Genomic DNA, 25,334 nt, shown 5'->3' with positions numbered 1-25,334 from the left:
AAATAGCATTGGGGCCCCCCGGAGATAACTGGCTGGCGCGTAGCGCAGGCGTATTGGGTGGGTAGCGCCCCCGCTGGGGCGGCTGCCTGTGGGGCCCATGAAGCGTAGGAGGCGTGGGCCGCGCGGTTGGGGGCGTAGGACTGGACAGTGCGCAGGGCGACCGTCATGGAAAGCGCTAGTGTTTTAGTCTCTGCGAGGTCGCGCGTGGCCCCTTCTAGGAGCCGCTGCCTGATAACATCAGACCCAAACCCAGTTACAAAGGCGTCCCGCATAAGGAGATCTGAGTGCCTCTTAGCTGTAACGTCCTGGCAGTCACAGTCCCGAACTAGTGGGATCAGGGCCCTCCAGAAGTCCTCGATTGACTCACCAGGTAGTTGAGTACGCATTGCGAGCACGTGTCTGGCGAAGAGCGTGTTCGTCTTCTGCTCATAATTTTCTTTGAGTAGAGTCATGGCATCAGCGTAATTGGGCGCATCCTGAATCAGCGGGAAGACTTTGGAGCTGAGTCTGGAGTACAATATTTGAATCTTCTGAGCCTCTGTAACAGGGGTCGGCGCCACGTTGATATACGCTTCAAAACAAGCTAGCCAGTGCTGGAGGTTCTTTCGGGCGTCCCTTGCGTGTGGATCCAGCTGCAGGCAATCTGGTTTAATCCGGAGGTCCATCTTCTGAATCTGATACAAATAAATTGAGGCACGATCAATTTGACCGGAGACGAAGTTGAATCCAAACTGAGGCTTTATTAGTATCAGATGTGTGGCCTCCCACAGCAGCTGACGAAATGGCTGCGAGCTGGAGGCCACGCATATTTATAACCTGGCTCCTGGGCAGAGCTAGCATGCAGGGGCCCAGGTGAACCTGTAGTGCAGGTTCTACCGTACAACCTCTAATATCAGAACACAGTGGTTTACCACAGTGGTGTTCCACAGGGATCTGTGCTTGGGCCTCTGTTGTTTGTAGTGTATATAAATGATTTGGAAGAAAATGTACCCATTCTGATTAGTAAGTTTGCGGATGACACCAAGGTTGGTGGAGTGGCAGATAGCGTTGAGGACTGTCAGAAGATACAGTAGGACATAGATAGAACATAGAACAGTATAGCACAGTACAGGCCCTTTGGCCCACGATGTTGTGCCGACCAATTATCATAATTTAAGATTAACCTAACCTACACCCTTTCAATTTACTGCTGTCCATGTGCCTGTCCAAGTCACTTAAATTCTCCCTAATGACTCTGACTCCACCACCTCGGCTGGCAGTTCATTGCACACTCTCACCACTCTCTGTGTACAGAACCGACCTCTGCCATCTCGCCTATACCTTCCTCCAATCACCTTAAAATTATGTCCCCTCGTGACAGCCATTTCCGCCCTGGGGAAAAGTCTCTGGCTATCCACTCTATCTATGCCTCTCATCACCTTGTACACCTCTATCAAGTCACCTCTCTTCCTTCTTTTCTCCAGTGAGAAATGCCCTAGCTCCCTCAACCTTTTTTCATAAGACATGCCCTCCAGTCCAGGGAGCGTCCTGGTAAATCCCCTCTCTACCCTCTCCAAAGCATCCACATCCTTCCTGTAATGAGGCGACCAGAACTGGACACAATATTCCAAGTGTGGTCTAACCACGATTTTATAAAGCTCCAGAAAAACCTTGCGGCTGTTAAACTCAATCCCCCTGTTAATGAAAGCCAACACACCATAAGCCTTCTTAACAATCTTATCAACATGGGTGGCAACTTTGAGGGATCTATGTACGTGGACCCCAAGATCCCTCTGTTCCTACACACTTCCAAGAATCCTGTATTCAGCATTCAAATTCGACCTTCCAAAATAAATCAGGTTGGAGACAAATGTGAGGTAATGCATTTTGGTGGGTCTAACATAGAGGTGGAAATATACAGCAAATGGCAAAACTCTTAGGAATATAGAAAGTCAGAGATCGGGGCGTGCATGTCCATAGATCTTTGAAGGTGGCAACACAAGTGGACAAGGTAGTGAAGAAAGCATACTGAATGCTTGCCTTCATTGGATGGGGCATCAAGTATAAAAACTGGCAAGTCATGCTAGAGTTGTATAGCACATTGGTGAAGCCGCACTTGGAATATTGCACACAATTCTGTTCGCCACACTACCAGAAGGATGTGGAGGCTTTGGAGAGGGTGCAGAGGAGGTTTACTAGGATGTTGCCTGGTCTGAAAGGTGTTAGTTATGTGGAGAGGCTGAATAGACTCGGACTGTTTTCATTAGAAAGACGGAAGTTGAGGGGTGGCCTGATAGAGGTCTACAAGATTATAAGGGGCATGGATAGAGTGGATGGGCAGGCACTCTTTCCCAGGGTGGAGGGGTCAGTCACCAGGGGGCATAAGTTTAAGGTCCGTGGGGCAAACTTTAAAGGAGATGTGGGAGGCAGGATTTTTACGTAGAGGGTGGTGAGTGCCTGGAACACGTTGCCAGGGGAGGTTGTGGAAGCAGATACATTAACGGCTTTCAAAAGGCTTCATGACAAATACATGGATGGGATGGGTATAGAGGGATACGACACAAGGAAGTGCTGAGGGTTTTGGCAAAGGTTGATATCATGACCGGTACAGGCTTGGAGGGCTGAAGGGCCTGTTCCTGTGCTGTATTGTTCTTTAGACCGACTCATTCCCCATCCGCTCTCTCATTAGACCGGAAACGTACTGCCGTGGAATATTGTCCTGAACAAATTCCAGGAACTCTTGCCCTTTGAACTATTCCTACCCCAGTCTCTAGCATCTGATTGGTTCCTCAGATCCAGTAGCTGATTGGTTCCTCTGTCTCAGAAGCTATTAGTTGCTCCTTCCCAGTATCTGATTGGTTTCTCACTCCCAGCAGCTGATTGGTTCGTCAGCCGGCGATGACCCCAGCTGCTGCTGATTGGTGAGGCTGGCTGCCGGGTAGTTTCCGGTTCCGGTTCCTGTCCCCCACGCCGCCTGCCGCCATGCTCAGGCTCCTTTCCCGGGTCGTTTCTTCATCCTCCCGCCTGGCCTCCCGGGCCGCCTCGCTACCACTTCCATCAACCCTGCCAGCGGCCGGTGCCGGTGGCGGAACCCCGGGGATCCGCGGCCTCACTCGCTCCATGTGGCTGCTCTGCAGCTCGGCCTCGGGCCGCGGACCGCTCGGCTCCAGCCGCCGCCTCAACGGCCTGTCCTGCGGCTGCGGGGCGCTGCACACCGAGGGTAAGCGGCGGAGAGAGGGGTGCGGTTCCCGGCCAAGAACCTCCCTCAATCTCCTACCCCCCCCCATCGACCCCCAACTACCCTCTCCTCAATCCCCTGCTCCCCTCAATCCCCTTGCGCCCCCCTCCCTTGCCCCCCTCCCCTTAATCCCCAACACCCCCCTCCCCTTAATCCCCAACACCCCCCTCCCCTTAATCCCCAACACCCCCCTCCCCTTAATCCCCAACACCCCCCTCCCCTTAATCCCCAACACCCCCCTCCCCTTAATCCCCAACACCCCCCTCCCCTTAATCCCCAACAGCCCCCTCCCCTCAATCCCCAACAGCCCCCTCCCCTCAATCCCCAACAGCCGCCTCCCCTCAATCCCCAACACCCCCTCCCCATAATCCCCAACACCCCCTCCCCTCAATCCCCAACACCCCCTCCCCTCAATCCCCAACACCCCCTCCCCTCATTCCCCAACACCCCCTCCCCTCAATCCCCAACACCCCCTCCCCTCAATCCCCAACACCCCCCCCTCCTCTCAATCCCCAACACCCCCCCCTCCTCTCAATCCCCAACACCTCCCCCCTCCTCTCAATCCCCAACACCCCCCCTCCTCTCAATCCCCAACACCCCCCCCTCCTCTCAATCCCCAACACCCCCCCCTCCTCTCAATCCCCAACACCCCCCCCTCCTCTCAATCCCCAACACCCCCCTCCTCTCAATCCCCAACACCCCCCTCCTCTCAATCCCCAACACCCCCCCTCCTCTCAATCCCCAACACCCCCCCCTCCTCTCAATCCCCAACACCCCCCCTCCTCTCAATCCCCAACACCCCCCCTCCTCTCAATCCCCAACACCCCCCCTCCTCTCAATCCCCAACACCCCCCCTCCTCTCAATCCCCAACACCCCCCCTCCTCTCAATCCCCAACACCCCCCCTCCTCTCAATCCCCAACACCCCCCCTCCTCTCAATCCCCAACACCCCCCCTCCTCTCAATCCCCAACACCCCCCCTCCTCTCAATCCCCAACACCCCCCCCTCCTCTCAATCCCTAACACCCCCCCCTCCTCTCAATCCCCAACACCCCCTCCTCTCAATCCCCAACACCCCCTCCTCTCAATCCCCAACACCCCCTCCTCTCAATCCCCAACACCCCCTCCTCTCAATCCCCAACACCCCCTCCTCTCAATCCCCAACACCCCCTCCTCTCAATCCCCAACACCCCCTCCTCTCAATCCCCAACACCCCCCTCCTCTCAATCCCCAACACCCCCCCCTCTCCTCAATCCCCAATACCCCCTCCTCTCAATCTCCCAACACCCCCCCCTCAATCCCCAACACCCCCCCCTCTCCATCCCCAACACCCCCCCCCTCTCAATCCCCAACACCCCCCCCCCCCGTCTCAATCCCCAACACCCCCCCCCCCGTCTCAATCCCCAACACCCCCCCCCCCCGTCTCAATCCCCAACACTTCCCCCCCCCCCCGTCTCAATCCCCAACACCCCCCCTGTCTCAATCCCCAACACCCCCCCCTCTCAATCCCCAACACCCCCCCCCTCTCAATCCCCAACACCCCCCCCCCCCTCCTCTCAATCCCCAACACCACCCCCCCTCCTCTCAATCCCCAACACCACCCCCCCTCCTCTCAATCCCCAACACCACCCCCCCTCCTCTCAATCCCCAACACCACCCCCCCTCCTCTCAATCCCCAACACCACCCCCCCTCCTCTCAATCCCCAACACCACCCCCCCTCCTCTCAATCCCCAACACCACCACCCCTCCTCTCAATCCCCAACACCACCACCCCTCCTCTCAATCCCCAACACCCCCCAAATCCCCAACACCCCTCCCATCAATCCCCAACAGCCCTCCCCTCCATTTGCACCCCCCCCCCCCCAATCAACCCAGGCTCTTAATCCAATTCTGGGACCTTCTTATCTTGGACCAGTTTTGTTCTCTGTTTAATGGTTAAGCTAACAGGAGTCTTGAGGTGCTGTGTTTATACATGTAGAACATGGTGTAGCGTGCTGGTTTAATGCTACTGGTTCTACGTTCACTTTGCAGGTGACAAAGCATTTGCAGAATTCCTCACGGATGAAATCAAGGAGGAGAAGAAAATCCAGAAGAGTTCAAACCTGCCGAAGATGTCAGGAGGCTGGGAGGTTGGGCTGAATGGGACTGAAGCGAAACTTATAAGAAAAGTTGATGGTGAAAAGTAAGTAAAGTAAGCCAGGCTGCAATGAGGGGACCAACCAGATAACATTTTTAATGACGTTCGTTTGGGGCAATTTTGGACAGAAGTTCTCTGCTCTTCAAATAGTGCCATGGGACCGTTTAAATTTCACCTGAACCTGTAGGTGTGGTCTTGGGATAATGGCTCCACAAAACATGGCACCTCCTCCAGTGCAGTACTGTACTGAAATGACAGCCAGTGTTATGTAGACAAGCCCCTGGAGTGAAACACGAAGCAACGACCTACTCAATCAGATAAGAGTGCTTATCACTAAGCCAACTATCTAATCCTCTCACTTAATTACCACTGTCTCAATGAATTGAATGTGGAACAAATATATATTGTATATTGGGAAATAATTTTACTAGAACCCCCCCCCCTGCTGATGTTCAATTTTCCTTGAAGAAGTCGATGAACGGCTGCCACCTCCGGGCGAACCCCTGAATTGATCCTGCCAAGGTGAACTTAATCTTTTCCAGCCTGAGAAACCCTGCCTTGTCGTTGACCCACACTCTTGACTTTGGAGGTTCTGGGTCCCTCCCTCCCCAGCAAAATCTGTCTCCAGGCCACCAGGGAGGAGAAGGCCAGAACATCGGCGTGACCCCCCCCCCCATGGCCCCCGGATCTTCCGATACCCCAAATATTGCCAATTCTGGACTCTTGAGTCACCCTCCCGTCCAGGACCTCTGACATGACGTCCGCAAATCCCTGCCAGAATCCCCTCAACTTCGGACACGCCCAGAACATATGTACATGATTCGCCGGGCTTCCCCCACAGCGTCCGCACCTATCCTCCACTTACTCAAAAAAACCTGCTCATCCGGGCGACAGTCATGTGGGTCCTATGAACCACCTTGAACTGGATCAGGCTAAGTCTGGCACAAGACGAGGATGAATTAACTCTCGTCAAAGTCTTTTCCCATAGTTCCCATAAACCCTCCTCCCAGCTCCTCTTCCCACTTCTTCACCTCTCCGATAGGGACGCCTTCCCACTCCATCAACTCCTTATATATTTCCGAGACCCTCGCCTCCCCAATCCCTGCTTTTGACATCACCTTATCCTGTAGTCCCCTTAGAGGGAGGCAAGGAAAGCTTGGAACCTGCCTCCGGACAAAGTCCCGTACCTGTAGATACTGAAACCTGTTCCCACCTGCCAACTCAAAGTCCTCCTCTAATGCCTCCAAGCTCGGGAACCCCTCCTCAATGAGGAGATCCCCAAATCTCTCAATCCCTGCCCGCTGCCACATTCCCCCACCCCCGGAACAAAACGGTGATTGTCACAGATCGGTGACCACACTGGCCTCCAATCCCATGTGTTGTCTCCATTGTCCCCACACCCTCAGGGCTGCCACCACCGCTGGGCTTGTGGAGTACCGAGCCGGCGAGAACGGCAGGGGTGCTGTCAATAATGCCTCCATACCTGTACCCTTGCAGGTTGCCGCCTCTACTCGCTTCCAAACCGACCCCTCCCCCACTACCCACTTCCTGACCATCGATATATTGGCCAGCCAGTAATAATTGATGAAGCTCGGGAGGACCAAGCCCCCCGACCCCGTTCCAGGAGTGCCTTCTTCACCCTCGGGGTTTAACCAGCTCACCCAAAATCCAAGATCGCCGCATTCATTTTCCTAAAAATGGCCTTCGGTCCAAAATTCGGGAGACATTGAAAAAGAACAGCAGCCCTGAGGCTGTTATCTTCACCGTCTGCACCCTCCCCGCCAGTGTCAGCGGGAGCATGTCCCCCCGATGGAAATCCCTTTTCATCTGCTCGACCGCTTTACCAGATTTAACTTACGGAGCTGTCCCCAATCCTCAGCCACCCAGATACCTAAAGCTCCTCCCCACCACCTTAATAGGTAACCCCTCACTCTCCTTTCCTGCCCCCATGCCTGAATACAAACACCTCATTCTTTCCCATGTTTAACTTCTAGCCTGAAAACCACCCAAATCTTCCAGTGTCTCCATAATTCCAGCCCCCCCCCCCAACGGGTCTGTGAAATAAAGCAGTAAATCATCCGCATAGAGCGAGACCCTGTGCTCCACCCCACCCCCCCTCTCACAATCCCCCGCCAAACATTTGATGACCTAAGGTCCATTGCCAGGGCAAAAAGTAGTGGGGAGAGTGGGCACCCCTGTCTTGTCCCCCTACAGAGACTAAAATATTCTGACCGGACCGGTTGGTTCTTACATTCGTCACCGAAGCCTGGTATAGCAACCGGACCCAATTCACAAATCCCTGCCTAAAATATCCCATAGATACTTCCACTCCACCCGGTCAAAAGCCTTTTCTGCATCCATAGCTACTACCACCTCAAACTCGTGCCCCTCCGTTGGCATCATTATAACATTTAGTAGCCGTCTAATGTTGGACGTCAGGTGCCTGCCCTTCACAAATCCCGTCTGGTCCTCCCCGATTACCTCTGGGGCATAATCCTCTATACGCTTGGCCAAGATATTTGCCAACAATTTAGCGTTTCAAAAGGGAAATTGACCTGTACGATCCACAACTCTCCGGGTCCTTGTCCCGCTTCAAGATGAGAGAGATCGATGCCTGTGATAGCGTTGGGGGGAGCACTCCCAGCTCCTTAGACTTGTTAAAGGCCTTAGCCAGTAACCCAGAAAACTTTTTATAACTCCACTGGGTATCCGAATGTATCGCCCCAACCCGTCTATCACCTCCCCGCGCCCAATTGGGTCCCCCAGGCATTCTACCAGCTCTTCGTCTGCCTTCGGGAACTCTAGCCTCTCTAAAAATTGCTCCTCCCGGCTGGGGGTTCCGATTCATAGAGTCGACTAGAATTCATGAAACACATCATTTATCGCCCCGGGTCCACCACTGCCTTCCCCCTCATATCCTTTACTTTCCCAATTTCTCTCGCCACCTCCTGCTTCCTCAGTTGATGTGCTGACATCTTACTGGCTTTCTCCCCATATTCGTATGTTGCCCCTTTCTCCCCCTCAACTGCCCTTCTGCCTTTCACCCCTGTTTGGGGCGTTTATTGACCAACACCACTGCCATTCCCTCCAACTTCCCACTAACCATGATAAATCTGCCTCCATCTTCCCCACCTCGAATGCCACCTTTTTATTAACCAGGATTGCCATCCCCCCCCCCTTGTTTTAAAGTCCAATCCTGAATGAAACACCTGTCTGATCCATCCCCTCCTCAGTCTAACTTGGTCTCCCAGCTTCAAGTGCGTCTCCTGCAACATGGCTGCGTCCGCCTTCAGCTGTCTCAAGTGTGCGTACACACGGGCTCTTTTGACCGGCCCATTCAGTCCATGAACACCATGTAACCAGCCTGGTCGGGGGGCATCCCTGTCGATCAGCCATTACCTTAACTAGGCCAGCCCTTGGCCCATGCCCCGCACCTCACCTGGCCCGCCCCTCGACACCTACCGTCATCTCTCCTCCTCCAACCTCCTAAAAGTCCCCTCCTCATTAGCAGCCCCCCCCCCAACTCTCCCACTACGTTAATCTTCAGCTCACCCCCCACTTTGCTTCTGTGAACTAGCCCTCCCAGCTAGCCTAGCAGCTCCCGCCCCTGGCGCCTCGCATCCTACCATCTTCTGGTTCCCCTCCCAACCCACTCTTAGTATAAGTTCCCAGAACAATGGCAAAAAGCACAAAAAACAAACAAACAATCCCTCCCAAGGTCCAAGCACAGAGGCACACCCCTCCTCCCTTGACAAAATCATATCTATTCTAACACCTTCAAGCAGGATCAAATAGAAAAGACCGGACAATTAGGAAATAATTTTACAGAATATAATACAATTCTGGTCGCCACACGACCAGAAGGATGTGGATGCTTTGGAGAGGGTACAGAAGTGGTTTACTAGGATGTTGCCTGGTATGGAGGGTATTAACTACACGGAGAGGTTAGATAAACTCGGTCTGTTCTCACTGGAAAGACAGATTGAGATGCGACCAGATGGAGGCCTACAGGATTGTGTGGCATGGGCAGTGGATAGACAGATGCTCTTTCCTAGGGTAGAAGAGTCAAGTACTAGGGGACATAGGTTTAAAGTGCGTGGGGAAAAGTTTAGACCAGATGTGCGAGGCAAGTTTTTTTTACACAGAGGGTGGGAAATATATGGAACGCGTTGCCTAGGTTGGTGGGAGCAGGTACGATAGGGGCATTTAAGGGACAGCTAGACAAATATGAATAGGGTAGGAATGGAAGGATACGGACTCCGTGAGTGCAGACGATTTTAGTTTAGGCAGGTACCGTGGTTGGCGCAGGGTTGGAGGCTCGAAGGGCCTGTTCCTGTGCTGTATTGTTCTTTGTTCCCCAAAGCTTCCAGTATCAAACAGGTTACAATGCTAAGCATCACAAATGCGTCCTGGTCACCTCCACACTGTCTCTACAGTACCAGCATTGATTGTATCCCATGCTATTCTTGATGACAACTTCAATATCGTTGGCAAATTCTCTACCAATCCCAGGTTTTAAATTAACTTGTTGCTGTGAGCAGTCTGTGATCAACATGTTCTCACTCACCTTCCTGCTTTTGGTCATTCTGGGCTGCAGCTTGGCTACTTGCTGTTTATTCCTATGGTGACCATTCACATTCTTCCTGTTTGTAGGGTGACAGTCTCCTTCAATATCAACAGCAGTATTCCACCAACAATGGATGAGGAGCCGCAAGAAGGACAGAAGGGTGCAGAGAATGAGGTGAGATGGATTGGTCTTCCACAGCACACTTGGTGACTGATAGTTAAATCATGTATAATGTTCATCCTCTGTGCGGGTGGGTTTCTTTAAATGTGATTTTTGTATTGATAGGAGCCGGTGCTGGAGTTTGACTGGACATATTACAGACTATATTTAAAACACTTTTTGCAATCGCTTTTTCTGCAAGACGAAGCACTGGAGACAAAACCGCATTCCTAGCACTGTCGACCCTCCAAGCCCTCAGGCATAGATGTCTACAACGTGGAAACAGGCCCTTTGGCCCAGCTTGTCCATGCCGCCCAGTTTCTATCACTAAGCTAAGTCCCACTTGCCCACATTTGGCCCATATCCCTCTAATACCCAACCTGTCCATGTAACTGTTAACTGCTTTTTAAAGGAAAAAATTGTACATGCCTCTACCACTGCCTCGCCCTCTGTGAAGAGATTTCCCCTCTGGCCTCTTTTGTATCTCTCCCCTCTCACCATAAACCTATGCCCTCTAGTTCTAGACTCCTCGACCTTTGGGAAAAGATGTTGACTATCTACCTTATCTCTGCCCCTCATTATTTTATAGACCTCTATAAGATCACCCCTGAGCCTCCTACACTCCAGGAAAAAAAAGTCCTTACTGACATCTGGGAACTTGTGCCAAAAATGGGAAAGCTGTCCCACAGACCAGTCAAAACAACAGCCGACATAGGTATACTCATGCATTCATGCTTTATAGACAGTACTCCACACATCACATCACAACAGGATATGTCCTGTTTCACCAGCTGACAGGCCTGTCAGAAGTGGCATCGCATTGGCATACAGTTGGAAGGACGTTGTCAGTGACTCAGGACCCCATGAAGTCTCATGGCATCAGGTCAAACTTGGGCAAGGGTAGCTCGTAGCCCACCCCATCCCCAAGCTGATCTAACCGTGCTCCTTCATGTTAAACACCACTTGGAGGAAGCACTGAGGGTGACCAGGGCACAGAATGTACTCTGGGTGGGGGACTTCAATGTCAATAGCACCAAGCTGGCTGAGTCCAAAAGCACAAAGCTGCTTGACTGGGGCTGCGACAGGTGGTGAGGGGCCAACAGGAGAATAAACATACTTGACCTCATCCTCACAATCTGCCTGCGGCAGATCTGTCCATGACAGTATTGGTAGGAGTGACCACTGCACAGTCCTTGTGGAGACAAAGTCTCGTCTTCACGTTGAGGATACCCTCCATCGTGTTAGCACTACCATGTGCTAAATGGGCTAGATTTTTTTATCATTCTTTAATGGGACTTGATTATAGCTGGCTAGGCCGGCGTTTATATTACCCTGGTGTAGGTTGTGGGGAGCCGCTGCAATCGATGAGGTATAGGTACATCCACTGTGTTGTTAGGAAGGGAATTCCAGGATTGTGGCCTTGTGAGAGTGAAGGAATGTCGATATATTTCCAAGTCAGTGGTGAGGGATTTGGAAAGGAACTTTCAGGTGGTGGTGTTCCTTGGTATCTGCAGCCCTTGCCCTTCCAAGTGGCAGAGGTTGCTGGTTTGGAAGGTGCTGTCGAAGAAACCTTGATGAATTCCTGAAGTGCACCACTGCTCTCTGTGTCGGTGGTGGAGGGACTGAATGTTTGGAAGGTGTGCCAATGAAGCAGGCTACATTGTCTGAATAGTGTTAAGTTTCTTGTGTTCATGGAGCTCCACTCATCCAGGCAAGTGAAGGGTATTGCATCTGTCATTGTAGATGGTGGACAAGTTTTGGGGCATCAGGAGGTGAGTTACTCTGCACAGAATTTCCAGCCGCTTAACTGCACTTGTAGCCACAATATTTTATGTGACTGGTCCAAATCTGTTTTTGGACACTGATAACCCCTAGGATTTTGATAGTGCAGATGTTCGCTGATGATTTTACAATGTTCACCATTCACGATTCCTCAGATACTGAAGCAGTCCATGTCCAAATGCAGCAAGTCATGGACCATATTCAGGCTTGGGCTGATAAGTGACAAGTAACATTGGTGCCACACAGTGCCAGGTAATGACCATCTCCAACAAGAGACAATCTAACCATCACCCCGTGACATTCAATGGCATTACCATTACCTGAATCTGAGTCGGATTTGTTGTTTTTGGGTGTGGTTGGACAATCTTCCACACTGTCGGCTAGACGCCCGTGTTGTGGATGTCCTGGAACAAGTTGCCTCGGGGCACAGTTAGTTCTGTAGCACATGTCTTCAGTATTGTTGCCAGACTGTTACCAGGGTCCATTGCCTTTGCTGTATCCAGTGCCTTTTCATTTCTTGATGTCACGTGGAATGAATCAATTTGGCTGAAGATTGATACGTGTGACCTCGGGTCCCGTCCAGGATGGACCATCCAACTGCTATGACTCCAAACAGTCTTCTGTATCGGGCATCAATGGTGTATTCAGCGGAATGAAAATTAGGTGAATAGGAAGCGCTCTGATAACAGTCTGTCAGAAACTTGCCCAACTTTTAATATTCTTCTATTTGTCTGCGACCAAAAGGTTCCACGGCAAGGACCGCCTGCCTGCTTTTACTGGCCTCACCTGTACAGAGGTAGCCCAGCCCAAAAACCCTCTGCAAGGCAGTAACGGCTTCAGCACACAGCTCTCATCTAGGCCGTGTGCTGCAGGTCCGGAGGTAGCTGAAGAACCCATCTGGGAAAGGGGTATTAGGTAGATGAGCTATTCATTCTGCACCCTGAGTTGTAGTTGATACAGCCAAACAAGGAGGTGCACTCCAGCACGACTGACCATGGTATCAGGGCTACTGTCCACATGGGACTTGGCATCGTCTAGGGGGAAGCTCAGTTGCTGGTCGAAGTCAATCCGTGCTCTTCCACCTTGAATACCACTTTGAGGAAGCACTGAGGGTGGCAAGGGCATAGAATACCCTCTGGGAGGGTGACTTCAATGTCTATCATCAAGAGTGGTACAGTAGCACCCCTGCTGAGGAGGAGGCTCCATAAATATTCCCATTGTCTTTTATTTTATAAATGTAGAGTACTCGATGCTTTTTTTTTTCCAATTAAGGGGCAATTTAGTGTGGCCACTTCACCTACCTTGCACATCTTTTTGGGTTGTGGGGGTGAGACCCACGCAGACACTGGGAGAATATGCAAACTCCACAAGGACAGTGACCCAGGGCCGGGATCGAACCCGGGTCCTTGGTCCCGTGAGGTAGCAGTGGTAATCACTGCACCACCGTGCCGCCCCAACTATTCCCATTGTCAATGATTGAGGCACCCACTGCATCAGCACAAAAGGCAAAGCTGAAGCATTTACAACAGTATTCACCAAAAGTGATAAGGGTGTGCATGATCCATCCAAACCTCCTCCTGTAGTCACATATATCAATCTTCAGCCAATTTGATTTGTTCCATGTGATATCAAGAAATAATTACACCGGATACTGCAAAGTCGATGGGCCCTGATAACAGTCTGGCAATAGTACTGAAGACTTGAACTAACTGTGCCCCTAGGCAAATTGTTCTAGGACAGCTACAACATAGGCATCTATTAGACGGTGGAAAATTGCCCAAGTATGCCCAGTCCACAAAAATGACAAAACTAGACATTAAAGTCGAAGGAGATGGTTAGGTGTTCTCTACTTGGAGATGGTCATTGCCTGGCACATGTGGCGCAAATGTTGCTTTCCGCTTATCAGCCCAGACATGGGTATTGTCTAGGTCTTGCTGCATTTGTACATGGACTGCGTTGGTATCTGAGGAATCACCAGTTCAGATGTAGTTATGAGATGTACCTGCGCTCAGGAGGGACCGTGAAGACCTTTCTTTGTCTTTTTCGCCAAGCAAACTGCAACATTCCAAAAGTCTTGAGTTGCTCCCTTTAAATGACCATGCATGCAGGGCAGCATAGGAGAATATAAAAGGGCCAAACAGTGGGGCATTAGGAAGGAATACAAGGGAGCAATGCTCTCCTTTATCCTCAAATTAACTTATTCTTTTCTCATCTTATTCAGTTTTTGATGTTGTTATTCACATGGTTTCCGCCCCCCCCCCCCCCCCCCCATTCTGTCGTCTTTGTTCTTGAATATTTTCCTTCCCCCCCCCCCCACAGATTCTGTCTGCTTTGTTCTTGAATATTTTCCTCCCATCTTCCTAACTCTTCCTCTTTATGTTACCTCCTGTATCCATTTATTTCTTCCTAACCTATCTCTATTTCAACGTCTCTCTCTATAATCCTCCCCCTCCCACCTGAAGGGCCATGCTGGTAAATGGAGGAAGTCTGCTGACAGTGCCCAGAAGCTGCAGGGACAGAAGGAGCAGGTAGGGAAAAGTATAAGTTACTGCATTTCCCAGGCACAAGCTTGGCCACGTGCAGACAGATTAATCAGCAAGTTTAGCTGAGTTTCTCCTTGAAGGAAATGTCCATTGCGAGGGAATCTAGTCCTAATTCTCTGCAGTTGCTGGATATTTGAGATGCGGTATGGAGGTCAATTGGAAGTTAATTAAACATAGAAGCAGGAGTAGGCCATTTGGCCCCTCGAGCCAATTCGATCATGTCTGATCTTCTATCTCAACCCCATCTTTCCCCATAATCCTTGATGTCATTGGTATCTAGAAATCTCTCGACATCTGCTTCAAACATACTCAATGACTGACCCTTCACCGTCCTCTGGGGTAAAGAATTCCCAACAGTTCCCCAACCTTTGACTGAAGAAATCCCTCCTCACCTTGGTCCTAAGTGGTCTACCTCTTATTCTGGCACTGTCTCCCCTGGTTCGAGACTCGCCAGCCAGGGGAAACAACCATCCTGTTGAGCCGTGTAAAAATGTTGTACACTACAATGAGGTCACCTCTCATTTCTCTAAACTCTAGAGAGTACAGGCCCAGTTTCCTCCGTCTCTTCCGAGGGCAATCTCCCCATCCCAAGGATCAGTCTGGTGAACCTTTGCTGCACTTCCTCTATGGCCCGTAATCCTTCCTTGGGTAAGGAGACCAAAACGGTACACAATACTCCAGGTGTGGTACTGTACACAATACTCCAGATGTGGTCTCACCAAGACTACACAATTGCAGCAACACTTCTTTACTCCTGTATTCTCATCCTCTCACAGTAAAGGCTAACATACCATTTGCCTTCCTAATTGCTTGTTGCACCTGCATGTTGACTTGCAGTGACTCCTCAACAAGGACACCCAGGTCCCTTTGGACATCAACACATCCCAACCTCTCTCCACTTAAGAAATACTCTGCACTTCTGTTTTTCCTACCACAGTGGATAATCTCACATTTTTTCAAATCTGCCATGTTCATGTCCACTCACGAAGCCTGTCTAAATCCTTGTGAAGCCTCTATGCATCCTCCTCAACTCACATTCCCAGCAACTTGGCAATATTCTATTTGTTCACATCAAAATCACTGATGTGGATTATGAGTAGCTGGGGCTCAAGTACTGATCCTTGCCGTACCCCATTAGTGACAGTCTGCAAACGTGAATATGACCCGATTATTCCTACCAATCCTCATTGCCAGTATATTTCCCCCAATCCTCTGAGCTCTAAATATTGTGTTTTAAAAGCCTGAAGGTTGGAGGAGAAGCTAAGGGAAGACTTAAAGAAAGATGAGTTAAAATAGGAGGTTGCACAACAAAAGTTCAACACATCTGAAATACACTGGGAAAAGTATAAATTTGAAGCTTTGAAGGAAACAACGGAAAAAGCTCTGAAGCATTGTTTGTACGGAGAACGCCTCTGCTGGTTCAGAGTGACATTTGAGTTAGAGTTACAGTGGCTGCCTGCGATAGGAGCTTTTTCTAATGTTCTAACCAGGTATGCACTGCATTCCATGCTTGGACATACTTGGGCTTTTTATAGTTGTGATGAAGTCTTGTTCACAGTTGACTTGGTGGAAAAGACAAAACAGCACTCTAGCAGCAATGTCAACAATGCAGAAGTTGTGAAACTTCCGTTTGAAGTCCCAGGAAGTAGGCCAAGAGTGCCGTAAATAAGAGACGGTTGATCGCCCTATGAAATGGGAGGGATAGCACTGCTTCCATTTGAGACATTAAATTGTATCTGGACGTTCAGTACTCATTGCAGAGAGCATAATGTCGTGATTGAAGTGTACAGAAGCTCAATCTGGTAAATACCAGAAAAAGGTGATTGACTATAAAGTGGAATTATCTGCAAAAAAGGGTTGACTAGGGAGTGTCTTTGGAAGAAAGAATACAGCTGGAAGTGGGGGGTTGGGGTAAAGCAAAGAGTCTGAGAATCCATTGATTTTAGCTTTTTATTTTGTTCGCTGTCCCAATTCTCTTCCCCCACCCCACTCAGGAAAGTAGGCGAATCTGGCAGGAGGTTGATGCTAACTTGTTTAGATGTGTGCAATGCCAGGATTGCGATAAAATCAAAAGTAATGTCTAAAATGTCATGTATCTAACAAAGATGTGATTTATTTTCAGCCGGAAATCATCTCAACCCCAAACTTTGTTGTGGAAGTGACCAAGCTATCGAATAACCAGAGCCTGGTGTTTGACTGTCACTACCCCGAGGACGAGGTGAGTATTCATACTGGAGGTGATTAGGTTGGTCAGGCAACCATTTGCAGATTTTCACCTTGCAAAATAGATTATATCTGGTACTCTCAGGTTCGTTTACAGGTGGATGTTGGAATGTGCTTTGTTTAATACTTAGATTACATTGTACTACAAGTGAAAATGTTTCTTAAAACACTGATCCATCCTTTCATTGATAGCCTTCAGCCAATTAGGTATCCTGTAGATAATATCACCGGGGAGCAGTATCTAATTGGAGAGTGAGCACAGATAGATCCTTGAGGCATTCTGGCTGTGATGGGAGAGATAAGTCAGGCTGCGCCGTCTATTTTTGGATATGTGGGATTGGAATCGGGTGAATGCAGTGTTATGGAGATGGAGGACAGGTGTTGGAATGTTGGAAGTCCAAAGAATCGAAGATCATCTTCCAGTCCATTGTGCCTATTCTGGCTCTATGCCTAGATTCTTGTAATTTCTTGTCCTTCTGTGTATTTATCCAGTTCCTAAGTTACGGCTGAATCTGCTTCCATTGCTCTTTCAGGCAGCACGCTCCAGATTTCTTGACCACCGTATTCAACACTAGACTGAGAGGACTCTGAGCGATGATGCATAGGTCACGAGATGGTACTCATTCTGCTAGGATGGTCTTAGTGCTAGGATAGTGGTGGAAGAGGTGTGCATTGCGATTACCGCATGTTCACAGATTTCGAGGAAGGATTGGGGAAGACTTTTTTTCTGAGGTGGGAATTGTGATTCTTTCACAGGAAAATGGGATGGTGCCTAAAGAGCTATTTCCAACGTCAACCGGTGTGGGGCCGGGCAGAGATATTGGATGTCAGGAATTATAGGAATGGGATTGGAGTAGCCGGGATGGATGTTATGGTGATGCAATCTTGGTGCAGGAGTTCAAGACAGAGAGTGAGTTAAAGACTCTGATTTGTTTGGGATGAGAGGAAGAAGTGGGAGGCAACTGGCTAGACCAGCATTTACTGCCTATCCCTAGTTGCCCTTGAGAAGGTGGTGGTGAGCTGCTGTCTTGAATTCCTGCAATTCCTGAGCTGTTGCAAAATACAGTGATATTCGGGAGGGAATCCCAGGATTTTGACCCAGCGACAATGAAAGACCAGTGATATATTTCCAAGCCGGGGTGGTGAGTGACTTGGAGAGGAACTTGCAGGTGGTGGTGTTCCCATGTAACTGCGGCCCTTCTAGATGGTAAAGGTCATGAGTTTGCAAGGTGCTATTACAAGAGGCTTGGTGCGTTTCTGTAGTGTATCCTGTAGATGGCACACATGGCTGGACGGAGTGATTGTTGAAGGTGTTGGGTCAGGTATCAATTAAGCAGCTTCTTTATCCTGGATGGTGTTGAGCTTCTTGAGTGTTGTTGGAGCTGCATTCATCCAGGCGAGTGGAGAGTATTCCATCACACTCCTGACTTGTAAATGGACAAGCTTTGGAGAGTCAGAAGGTGAGTTACTCGCTGCAGGATTCCCAGTCTCTGACCCCTTATATCTTGAATTGGCTTTCTTGTGACGAGTGAAGGATTTTAGATATACATTGGATTATAAACACTTGGCAATTCAAGACCCGTGGTTAGTGTGTGTTTGACTGCAGTAGTCATTTTTATAAAAAGAATCTTGTTTCGGAAGACTCAAAAAGCTTTTAGGAGCCGAGATGAAATTGACCGGAGTAAATGCCGGGGCTAATGGGCTGTTGTTTAACTGGGGAGTCTGTGTTTTCAGCCTGGGGCAGTTGACGTGTTTTCAGCCTGGGGCAGTTGACGTGTTTTCAGCCTGGGGCAGTTGACGTGTTTTCAGCCTGGGGCAGTTGACGTGTTTTCAGCCTGGGGCAGTTGACGTGTTTTCAGCCTGGGGGAGTTGACGTGTTTTCAGCCTGGGGCAGTTGACGTGTTTTCAGCCGGGGGGAGTTGACGGGTTTTCAGCCTGGGGCAGTTGACGTGTTTTCAGCCTGGGGCAGTTGACGTGTTTTCAGCCTGGGGCAGTTGACGTGTTTTCAGCCTGGGGCAGTTGACGTGTTTTCAGCCTGGGGCAGTTGACGTGTTTTCAGCCTGGGGGAGTTGACGTGTTTTCAGCCTGGGGCAGTTGACTTGTTTTCAGCCTGGGGCAGTTGACGTGTTTTCAGCCTGGGGCAGTTGACGTGTTTTCAGCCTGGGGCAGTTGACGTGTTTTCAGCCTGGGGCAGTTGACGTGTTTTCAGCCTGGGGCAGTTGACGTGTTTTCAGCCTGGGGCAGTTGACGTGTTTTCAGCCTGGGGCAGTTGACGTGTTTTCAGCCGGGGGGAGTTGACGGGTTTTCAGCCTGGGGCAGTTGACGTGTTTTCAGCCTGGGGCAGTTGACGTGTTTTCAGCCGGGGGGAGTTGACGGGTTTTCAGCCGGGGGGAGTTGACGGGTTTTCAGCCGGGGGGAGTTGACGGGTTTTCAGCCTGGGGGAGTTGACGGGTTTTCAGCCTGGGGCAGTTGACGTGTTTTCAGCCTGGGGCAGTTGACGTGTTTTCAGCCTGGGGCAGTTGACGGGTTTTCAGCCTGGGGCAGTTGACGTGTTTTCAGCCTGGGGCAGTTGACGTGTTTTCAGCCTGGGGCAGTTGACGTGTTTTCAGCCTGGGGCAGTTGACGTGTTTTCAGCCTGGGGCAGTTGACGTGTTTTCAGCCGGGGGGAGTTGACGGGTTTTCAGCCGGGGGGAGTTGACGGGTTTTCAGCCGGGGGGAGTTGACGGGTTTTCAGCCTGGGGGAGTTGACGGGTTTTCAGCCTGGGGCAGTTGACGTGTTTTCAGCCTGGGGCAGTTGACGTGTTTTCAGCCTGGGGCAGTTGACGTGTTTTCAGCCTGGGGCAGTTGACGTGTTTTCAGCCTGGGGCAGTTGACGTGTTTTCAGCCTGGGGCAGTTGACGTGTTTTCAGCCTGGGGCAGTTGACGTGTTTTCAGCCTGGGGCAGTTGACGTGTTTTCAGCCTGGGGCAGTTGACGTGTTTTCAGCCTGGGGCAGTTGACGTGTTTTCAGCCTGGGGCAGTTGACGTGTTTTCAGCCTGGGGGAGTTGACGGTTTTTCAGCCTGGGGCAGTTGACGTGTTTTCAGCCTGGGGCAGTTGACGTGTTTTCAGCCTGGGGGAGTTGACGTGTGTACAGCCGGGGGGAGTTGACGGGTTTTCAGCCGGGGGGAGTTGACGGGTTTTCAGCCTGGGGCAGTTGACGGGTTTTCAGCCTGGGGCAGTTGACGGGTTTTCAGCCTGGGGCAGTTGACGTGTTTTCGGCCTGGGCAGTTGACGTGTTTTCAGCCGGGGCAGTTGACGTGTTTTCAGCCTGGGGCAGTTGACGTGTTTTCAGCCTGGGGGAGTTGACGTGTGTTCAGCCTGGGGGAGTTGACGGGTTTTCAGCCGGGGGGAGTTGACGGGTTTTCAGCCGGGGGGAGTTGACGGGTTTTCAGCCGGGGGGAGTTGACGGGTTTTCAGCCTGGGGCAGTTGACGGGTTTTCAGCCTGGGGAATATTGTCATTGCTGGATGGCGTTAAGGTATTCATTTTGACAAAGCCTTTTGAGTTGAGTTGTGATCTGACTGACCCTTTAGTCCACAAGTATGGTATTTTGCTCCCAATAGGATAGTTGAAGACTAATAGTATTTAAAGCAGCACAGACTGAGGACAAGGGGGAAGCTGAAACCAGATGAAGTCGCTTTATGAAGACGTCCAGACAGAGTTTGCAGGGGTTCTAACAGGAGCCAAATCTGTTCTGGAAATTCACTATTCTGTGTCATTGGGATGGGTGGAGTGCTGTAATTTTTTCTTTCCTGGTGTTTAACTGGGAACAGAGATGGTAATTGAGGGTATTGTATTTACTGTATTGAGTAGTATTGTTTATAAGGTAATTGTAAGTTATTTTCCGGTGTGATGTTAGAGTTTAATGGTGTATTAATGAAGTTTTGTTATAAAAATACCAAATCCCTATTTTCTTTATGTAACCACTCCTGGAGCAAGGTACCTGTCCTTACAGTCTTACATAATAAACTAAAATACTGGGGTTTCTGTCCAGTATAGAGGCCACTCTGGTCTGGGATCGTAATATTCTTCAAACTTGATGTTTGATGTGGAAGTATCGGGATGGGAAGGTTTATGGAAACATGTTATTCAACAACAACCGAACCTCATTGCTTCTAGAAAGATTGTGCTCTAGTTTTATTTGCAATAAGGGTAACACTTTTCTGGTTAGAGCCATAGAAGTGTTACGGTACAGAGAGGCCATTAGGCCCTTTGTGACTGCGCCGGCCGAATAAGGAAGAATAACCAACTAACTGTGCAGTCCAATCCCACTCTCCAGCTCCTTGCAGGTTACACTTCAGGCGCAGATCCAGGTATTTTAAATGCGTTGAGCATTTCAGCCTCAAACCCCAATTCGCAGTGAGTTCCAGACTCGAACCACGCTCTGGGTGAAAACGTTTTTCCTCATGTCCCCTCTGATCCTTCTACCTTAAATCTGTATGCCCTGGTATTTCACCATTCGCCCGTTCAGTCTGTCTGGGCCCCGCAGATTTGACAATGAGAGTTCAGCAGTTGAGTGCTAGTAAGGGCGGCATGGTAGCACAGTGGTTGGCACAGCTGCTTCCCCGCTTCAGGGTCTCTGGTTTGATTCCAGGCTTGGATCACTTTCTGCGGAGTCTGCACATTCTTCCTGTGTCTGCGTCGGTTTTCTCCAGGTGCACCAGTTTTCTCCCACAGTCCAAAGATGTGCAGGTCAGGTGGATTGACCGTGCTAAATTGCCCCTTAGTGTCGTTTAGGTTGAGTAGCTGGGTTACAGAGATAGGGTGGAGGTATGGGATTGGGTAGGGTGCTCTTTCCAGTGACCGGTGCAGACGAAATAGGCTGAATGGCCTCCTTCTGCACTGTAAATTCTATGAGTCCGTTAATTTGTATGTGTCTGACTTCGGATTGTGGGGGGCTGTGGGAGTACATAGAATCCCTACAGTGCCGAAGGAGCCATTCAGCCCATCAAGACCTTGGAAAAAGCAGCATGCTTAAGCCCATGCCTCCATCCTATCCCAGCAACCCTACCTAACCTTTAGACACTAAGGGACAATTTAGTATGGCCAATCCACCTAAACTGAACATCTGTGGATTGTGGGAGGAAACCGGAGCAACCAGAGGAAACCCACGCAGGCACAAGGAGAAAGTGCAAACTCCACACAGACAGTAACCCCAGGATGGAATTGAACTTGGGTCCCTAGAGCTGAGAGGCAGCAGTGCCGCCCTAGGTTAAGTGAGGGCATAGAATGATAGTTTACCTGGGACAGGAAAATTGGAGAGGGATGAAGAAGCGGTGAAACAGGTCAACAGTATCCTGCTGAGTTGGATGGGCAGGTGAGGTTCGAAGGGACATGAGGCCCTTTTATTTGTGTGGAGATAGTTAGATTGATGCAGTGTTGAATAGGCGATGAGGTTGTGGACGAAGATGACCACTGGATATAAAGACTGGATGTTAAAGCTATAAAATGCTGAGGTCGAAGTGGTAGCTCGAAATGTGAGGTGGGGACCTGTTTGACCAATTCAGTGCAGTTGAGACCTCATTCATTGACCATTTCTACTTGCCCTCAGAGGATGCAGTTGAGTCTTGAACTATTGCAATCCTTGGTTGGTGCTCCCACAATGGTGTTGGGATCATGATCAATCCATCCAACAGATGGATTGGTGATCCTTGTGCAAGCCTGGATGTGTCTTGATTGGTGAATGCAAGTTGATGATGCTACCATGACCCTGCAGCCACTCTGATATTAAGCTTGGTCAATGTTTGCCACTAGGGCCTATTTAAAACCTGCACATTGAATGTACACCATCACACAACCACTCGGTACACTGTTTAAAGTGATAATTATTAAAGCATTATGCCGTTTCACATCCACAATGACTATCGCTTACAGGTTGGACGTGGCGATGAGGACGACAGTGACATCTTTGCTATCAGGGAAGTCAGCTTTCAGCCCACTGCTGAAGAAGATTGGAAAGACACCAGCTTTACCCTTAATACAGACTCCCTCGACTGGGTGAGTGGGGAGATATCCTGAATATCAAAGCAAGTTCTGAATGTGGTTGGAATTCTGGAATGAGCTTCCTACACCAAAACTTTCTCTCCTATGGTTATTGGTTTGATCATTGTGTTTTATTCTCCATTTTGCTACCTGCCTTTGTCCCTCATCTGCAGTTGGGTTTCTCACTGGGGTATATGTTTCCCCAGGAGAGATGGTCACCTTTTTTAATGTTGTCTAATTGGCTCCCTGTGTGTAAACCTTCACAAGGTTCTGGAATGTTACTTAACTACAAAGGACATCATAGAACCTGATCTCCCTTGGCACCCATGTGGCTGAGTCCCGTACGATTGGCACTGGTTATCGAGATTTTCAAATTGACGCTAATATAGGGGGGACATGCATTAAGTTAATAAATTAACTACGTGGATTGGCCAGGATCAATGAGCGGGGAAGTGGGACTAGGTTGAATCATAAAATCACTACAGTGCAGAAGGAGGTCACTTGGCCTATCGAGTCTACACGCACGCTCTGAAAGAGCATCTCGCCCAGACCCATGGCCCCAGCCTATCCCAGTAACCCCACCTAAGACCCTCTTTCAGTGGGTCAGTGCAGACTTGATGGGCTGAATGGCCTGCATTGTAGGGATTCTATGGATTCAAAAATGGTTTTTACCATTTTCTATAAGTGCCTTGTTCTTGCAGGCTTGTATATAGGGCCAAATCTTCTGTGGAGACGTGGCAATCACTGGTATCGGGGGGGTGGGTAGTGTCAGGGTGGTTCCTTATTGAATACACATGCAGATCTTAACTCCCCTCTTGTCTCCCACAGGCCCTCTATGACCATCTGATGGACTTTCTGGCTGACCGGGGGATTGATAACACTTTTGCTGATGAACTCGTTGAGCTGAGCACAGCTGTGGAACACCAGGAGTACATAAAGTTTCTTGAAAATTTGAGCAGTTTTATCAAGTGCTAATAATTAGTGTATATTAATTATCAGTGTCTCCCAGCCTTCTGGCAAAGATTACTTTGCGATGGTAATGTTTGTGTCAAATGGCAGAATGAGCCTGGGCTTTAAATTATTTTACAATAGATTTTGTACAAAGATATTCTCTGGTACTGAATGGCTTTCTGTAATTAGCATCCATCTATATATTATGTATAAAGTAGTTTGAGATGCTAAAATATCCAAAATGGTGTCTCTGAATTGTACACTAATTATGGAAGTATTAAGTGTGTGAACACGACTAGATATGTTCACTTCATAATGCCACGAACCTCCAATGTTCCATAAAAAATGAAGTCTTGATTAAACATGTTGTCAGAAGTGAGTTCTCCTGTCTTTGGTTGGTGTTGAGTGGGGTGGGAGAGGGGAGGGAGACTTGGCTTCTACAGCAGCACACATCGAACAAAGAAAGGTAGATCTCAGGAACAGGCCCTTTGGCTGTCCAAGCTTGCACTGATCATGCTGCCCATCTAACTTAAAAACATTTTACACTTCCGGGGCCCATAATCCCTCTATTCCCATCCTATTCATGTATTTGTCAGGATGCCCCTTAAACGTCACTATCAGGGCAACACGGTGGAGCAGTGGGTAGCACTGCTGTCTCATGGCACCGAGGTCCCAGGTTCAATCCCGGCTCTGAGTCACTGTCCGTGTGGAGTTTGCTCATTTTCCCCATGTTTGCATGGGTTATGCCCCCACAACCCAAAGATGTGCAGCAGTAAATTAAAGGGGTGTAGGTTAGGTTGATCTTAGATTAGCATAAATGGTCGGCACAACATCGTGGGCTGAAGAGCCTGTACTATGCTATACTGTTTCTATGTTCTATGTGCAGGATGGGTGGATTGGCCAAGCTTTAATTGCTCCTTAATTGGGAAAAATGAATTGGGCACTCTAAATTTTAAAGAAAAGGTCACTCGCTGCGTCCACCACCACCCCCATCAGTGAGTTCCAGGCACCCACTAATTAATTACCTTTTGTGTATAAAAAGAAAAAAAAATCTTAAACCAATGCCCCCTAGTAATTGACTTTTCCACTGTGGGGGGAAAAAGCTTCTGACTATCCACTCTGTCTATGCCCTCGGAATTTTGTAGACTTCTATCAGGTTGCCCCTCAACCTCTTTTGTTCCAGTGAGTACAAACCAAACTTATCCAACCTCTCATAGTGGATGCCCTCCACACCAGGCAACATCCTGGTCAACCTCTTCTGCACCCTCAAAGTTCTACATCCTTCTGGTAATGTGGCAACCAGAATTGAATACTATATTCCAAGTGTGGCCGCACTACGGTTCTATACAGTTACAGCATGACTTGCCAATTTCTGTACTCAAGTGCCCTGGCTGATGAAAGCATGTATGGCTTCTTGACTACCTTCTACACCTGCGTTGCCACTTTCAGTGACCAGTAGACCTGTACACCCAGATTCCTCTGCCTAGCATTACTCTTGAGATTCTGCCATTTACTGTATATTTCCCACCTGTATTAGACCTTCCAAAATGTCTTTGTCTATATTAAACTCCATCTGCCCGCCCAAGTCTCCAACCAATCTATATCCTGCTCTATCCTATTAACAGTCCTCATCGCTATCCGCAATTGCACCAAACTTTGTGTCGACCATTTATGTATACTAGAAACTGCACTGATCCACTCCATTTGTCAATTTGTTTTCAGTCAGTGGCAACA

General features: G+C 49.4%; 1 protein-coding gene across 2 annotated transcripts; it reads left to right on the top strand.

Annotated features, from left to right (window-relative positions):
- The first annotated feature begins 2,917 nt into the window (after positions 1-2,917).
- On the top strand, positions 2,918-23,975 carry c1qbp (complement component 1, q subcomponent binding protein). 2 transcript variants are annotated; one of them, XM_072469140.1, is made up of 7 exons: positions 2,918-3,199; positions 5,249-5,399; positions 10,008-10,095; positions 14,325-14,390; positions 16,528-16,623; positions 22,542-22,664; positions 23,478-23,975. In XM_072469140.1, the coding sequence occupies exons 1-7, from the start codon at positions 2,962-2,964 to the stop codon at positions 23,622-23,624; spliced, it is 909 nt and encodes a 302-aa protein (XP_072325241.1). In that variant the 5' UTR covers positions 2,918-2,961; the 3' UTR covers positions 23,625-23,975. The 2 variants fall into 2 exon arrangements, with proteins under 2 accessions (XP_072325241.1, XP_072325242.1); XM_072469141.1 differs by lacking the exon at positions 14,325-14,390 and having other exon boundaries at positions 2,920-3,199.
- Positions 23,976-25,334: the final 1,359 nt, after the last annotated feature.

Source organism: Scyliorhinus torazame, chromosome 12 (assembly GCF_047496885.1).
Source record: "Scyliorhinus torazame isolate Kashiwa2021f chromosome 12, sScyTor2.1, whole genome shotgun sequence".
Classification (NCBI taxonomy): domain Eukaryota; kingdom Metazoa; phylum Chordata; class Chondrichthyes; order Carcharhiniformes; family Scyliorhinidae; genus Scyliorhinus; species Scyliorhinus torazame.
Note: the sequence above shows the minus strand (reverse complement) of the source record. Positions and strands in the feature narration are given on the sequence as shown.

Excerpts from the sequence above, each read along its gene's own strand:
- c1qbp (XM_072469140.1), top strand. The coding sequence starts at position 2,962 with ATGCTCAGGCTCCTTTCCCGGGTCGTTTCTTCATCCTCCCGCCTGGCC. Across the intron at positions 14,391-16,527 it reads TGCAGGGACAGAAGGAGCAG|CCGGAAATCATCTCAACCCC; the intron begins GTAGGGAAAAGT and ends ATTTATTTTCAG. Across the intron at positions 22,665-23,477 it reads ATACAGACTCCCTCGACTGG|GCCCTCTATGACCATCTGAT; the intron begins GTGAGTGGGGAG and ends TGTCTCCCACAG.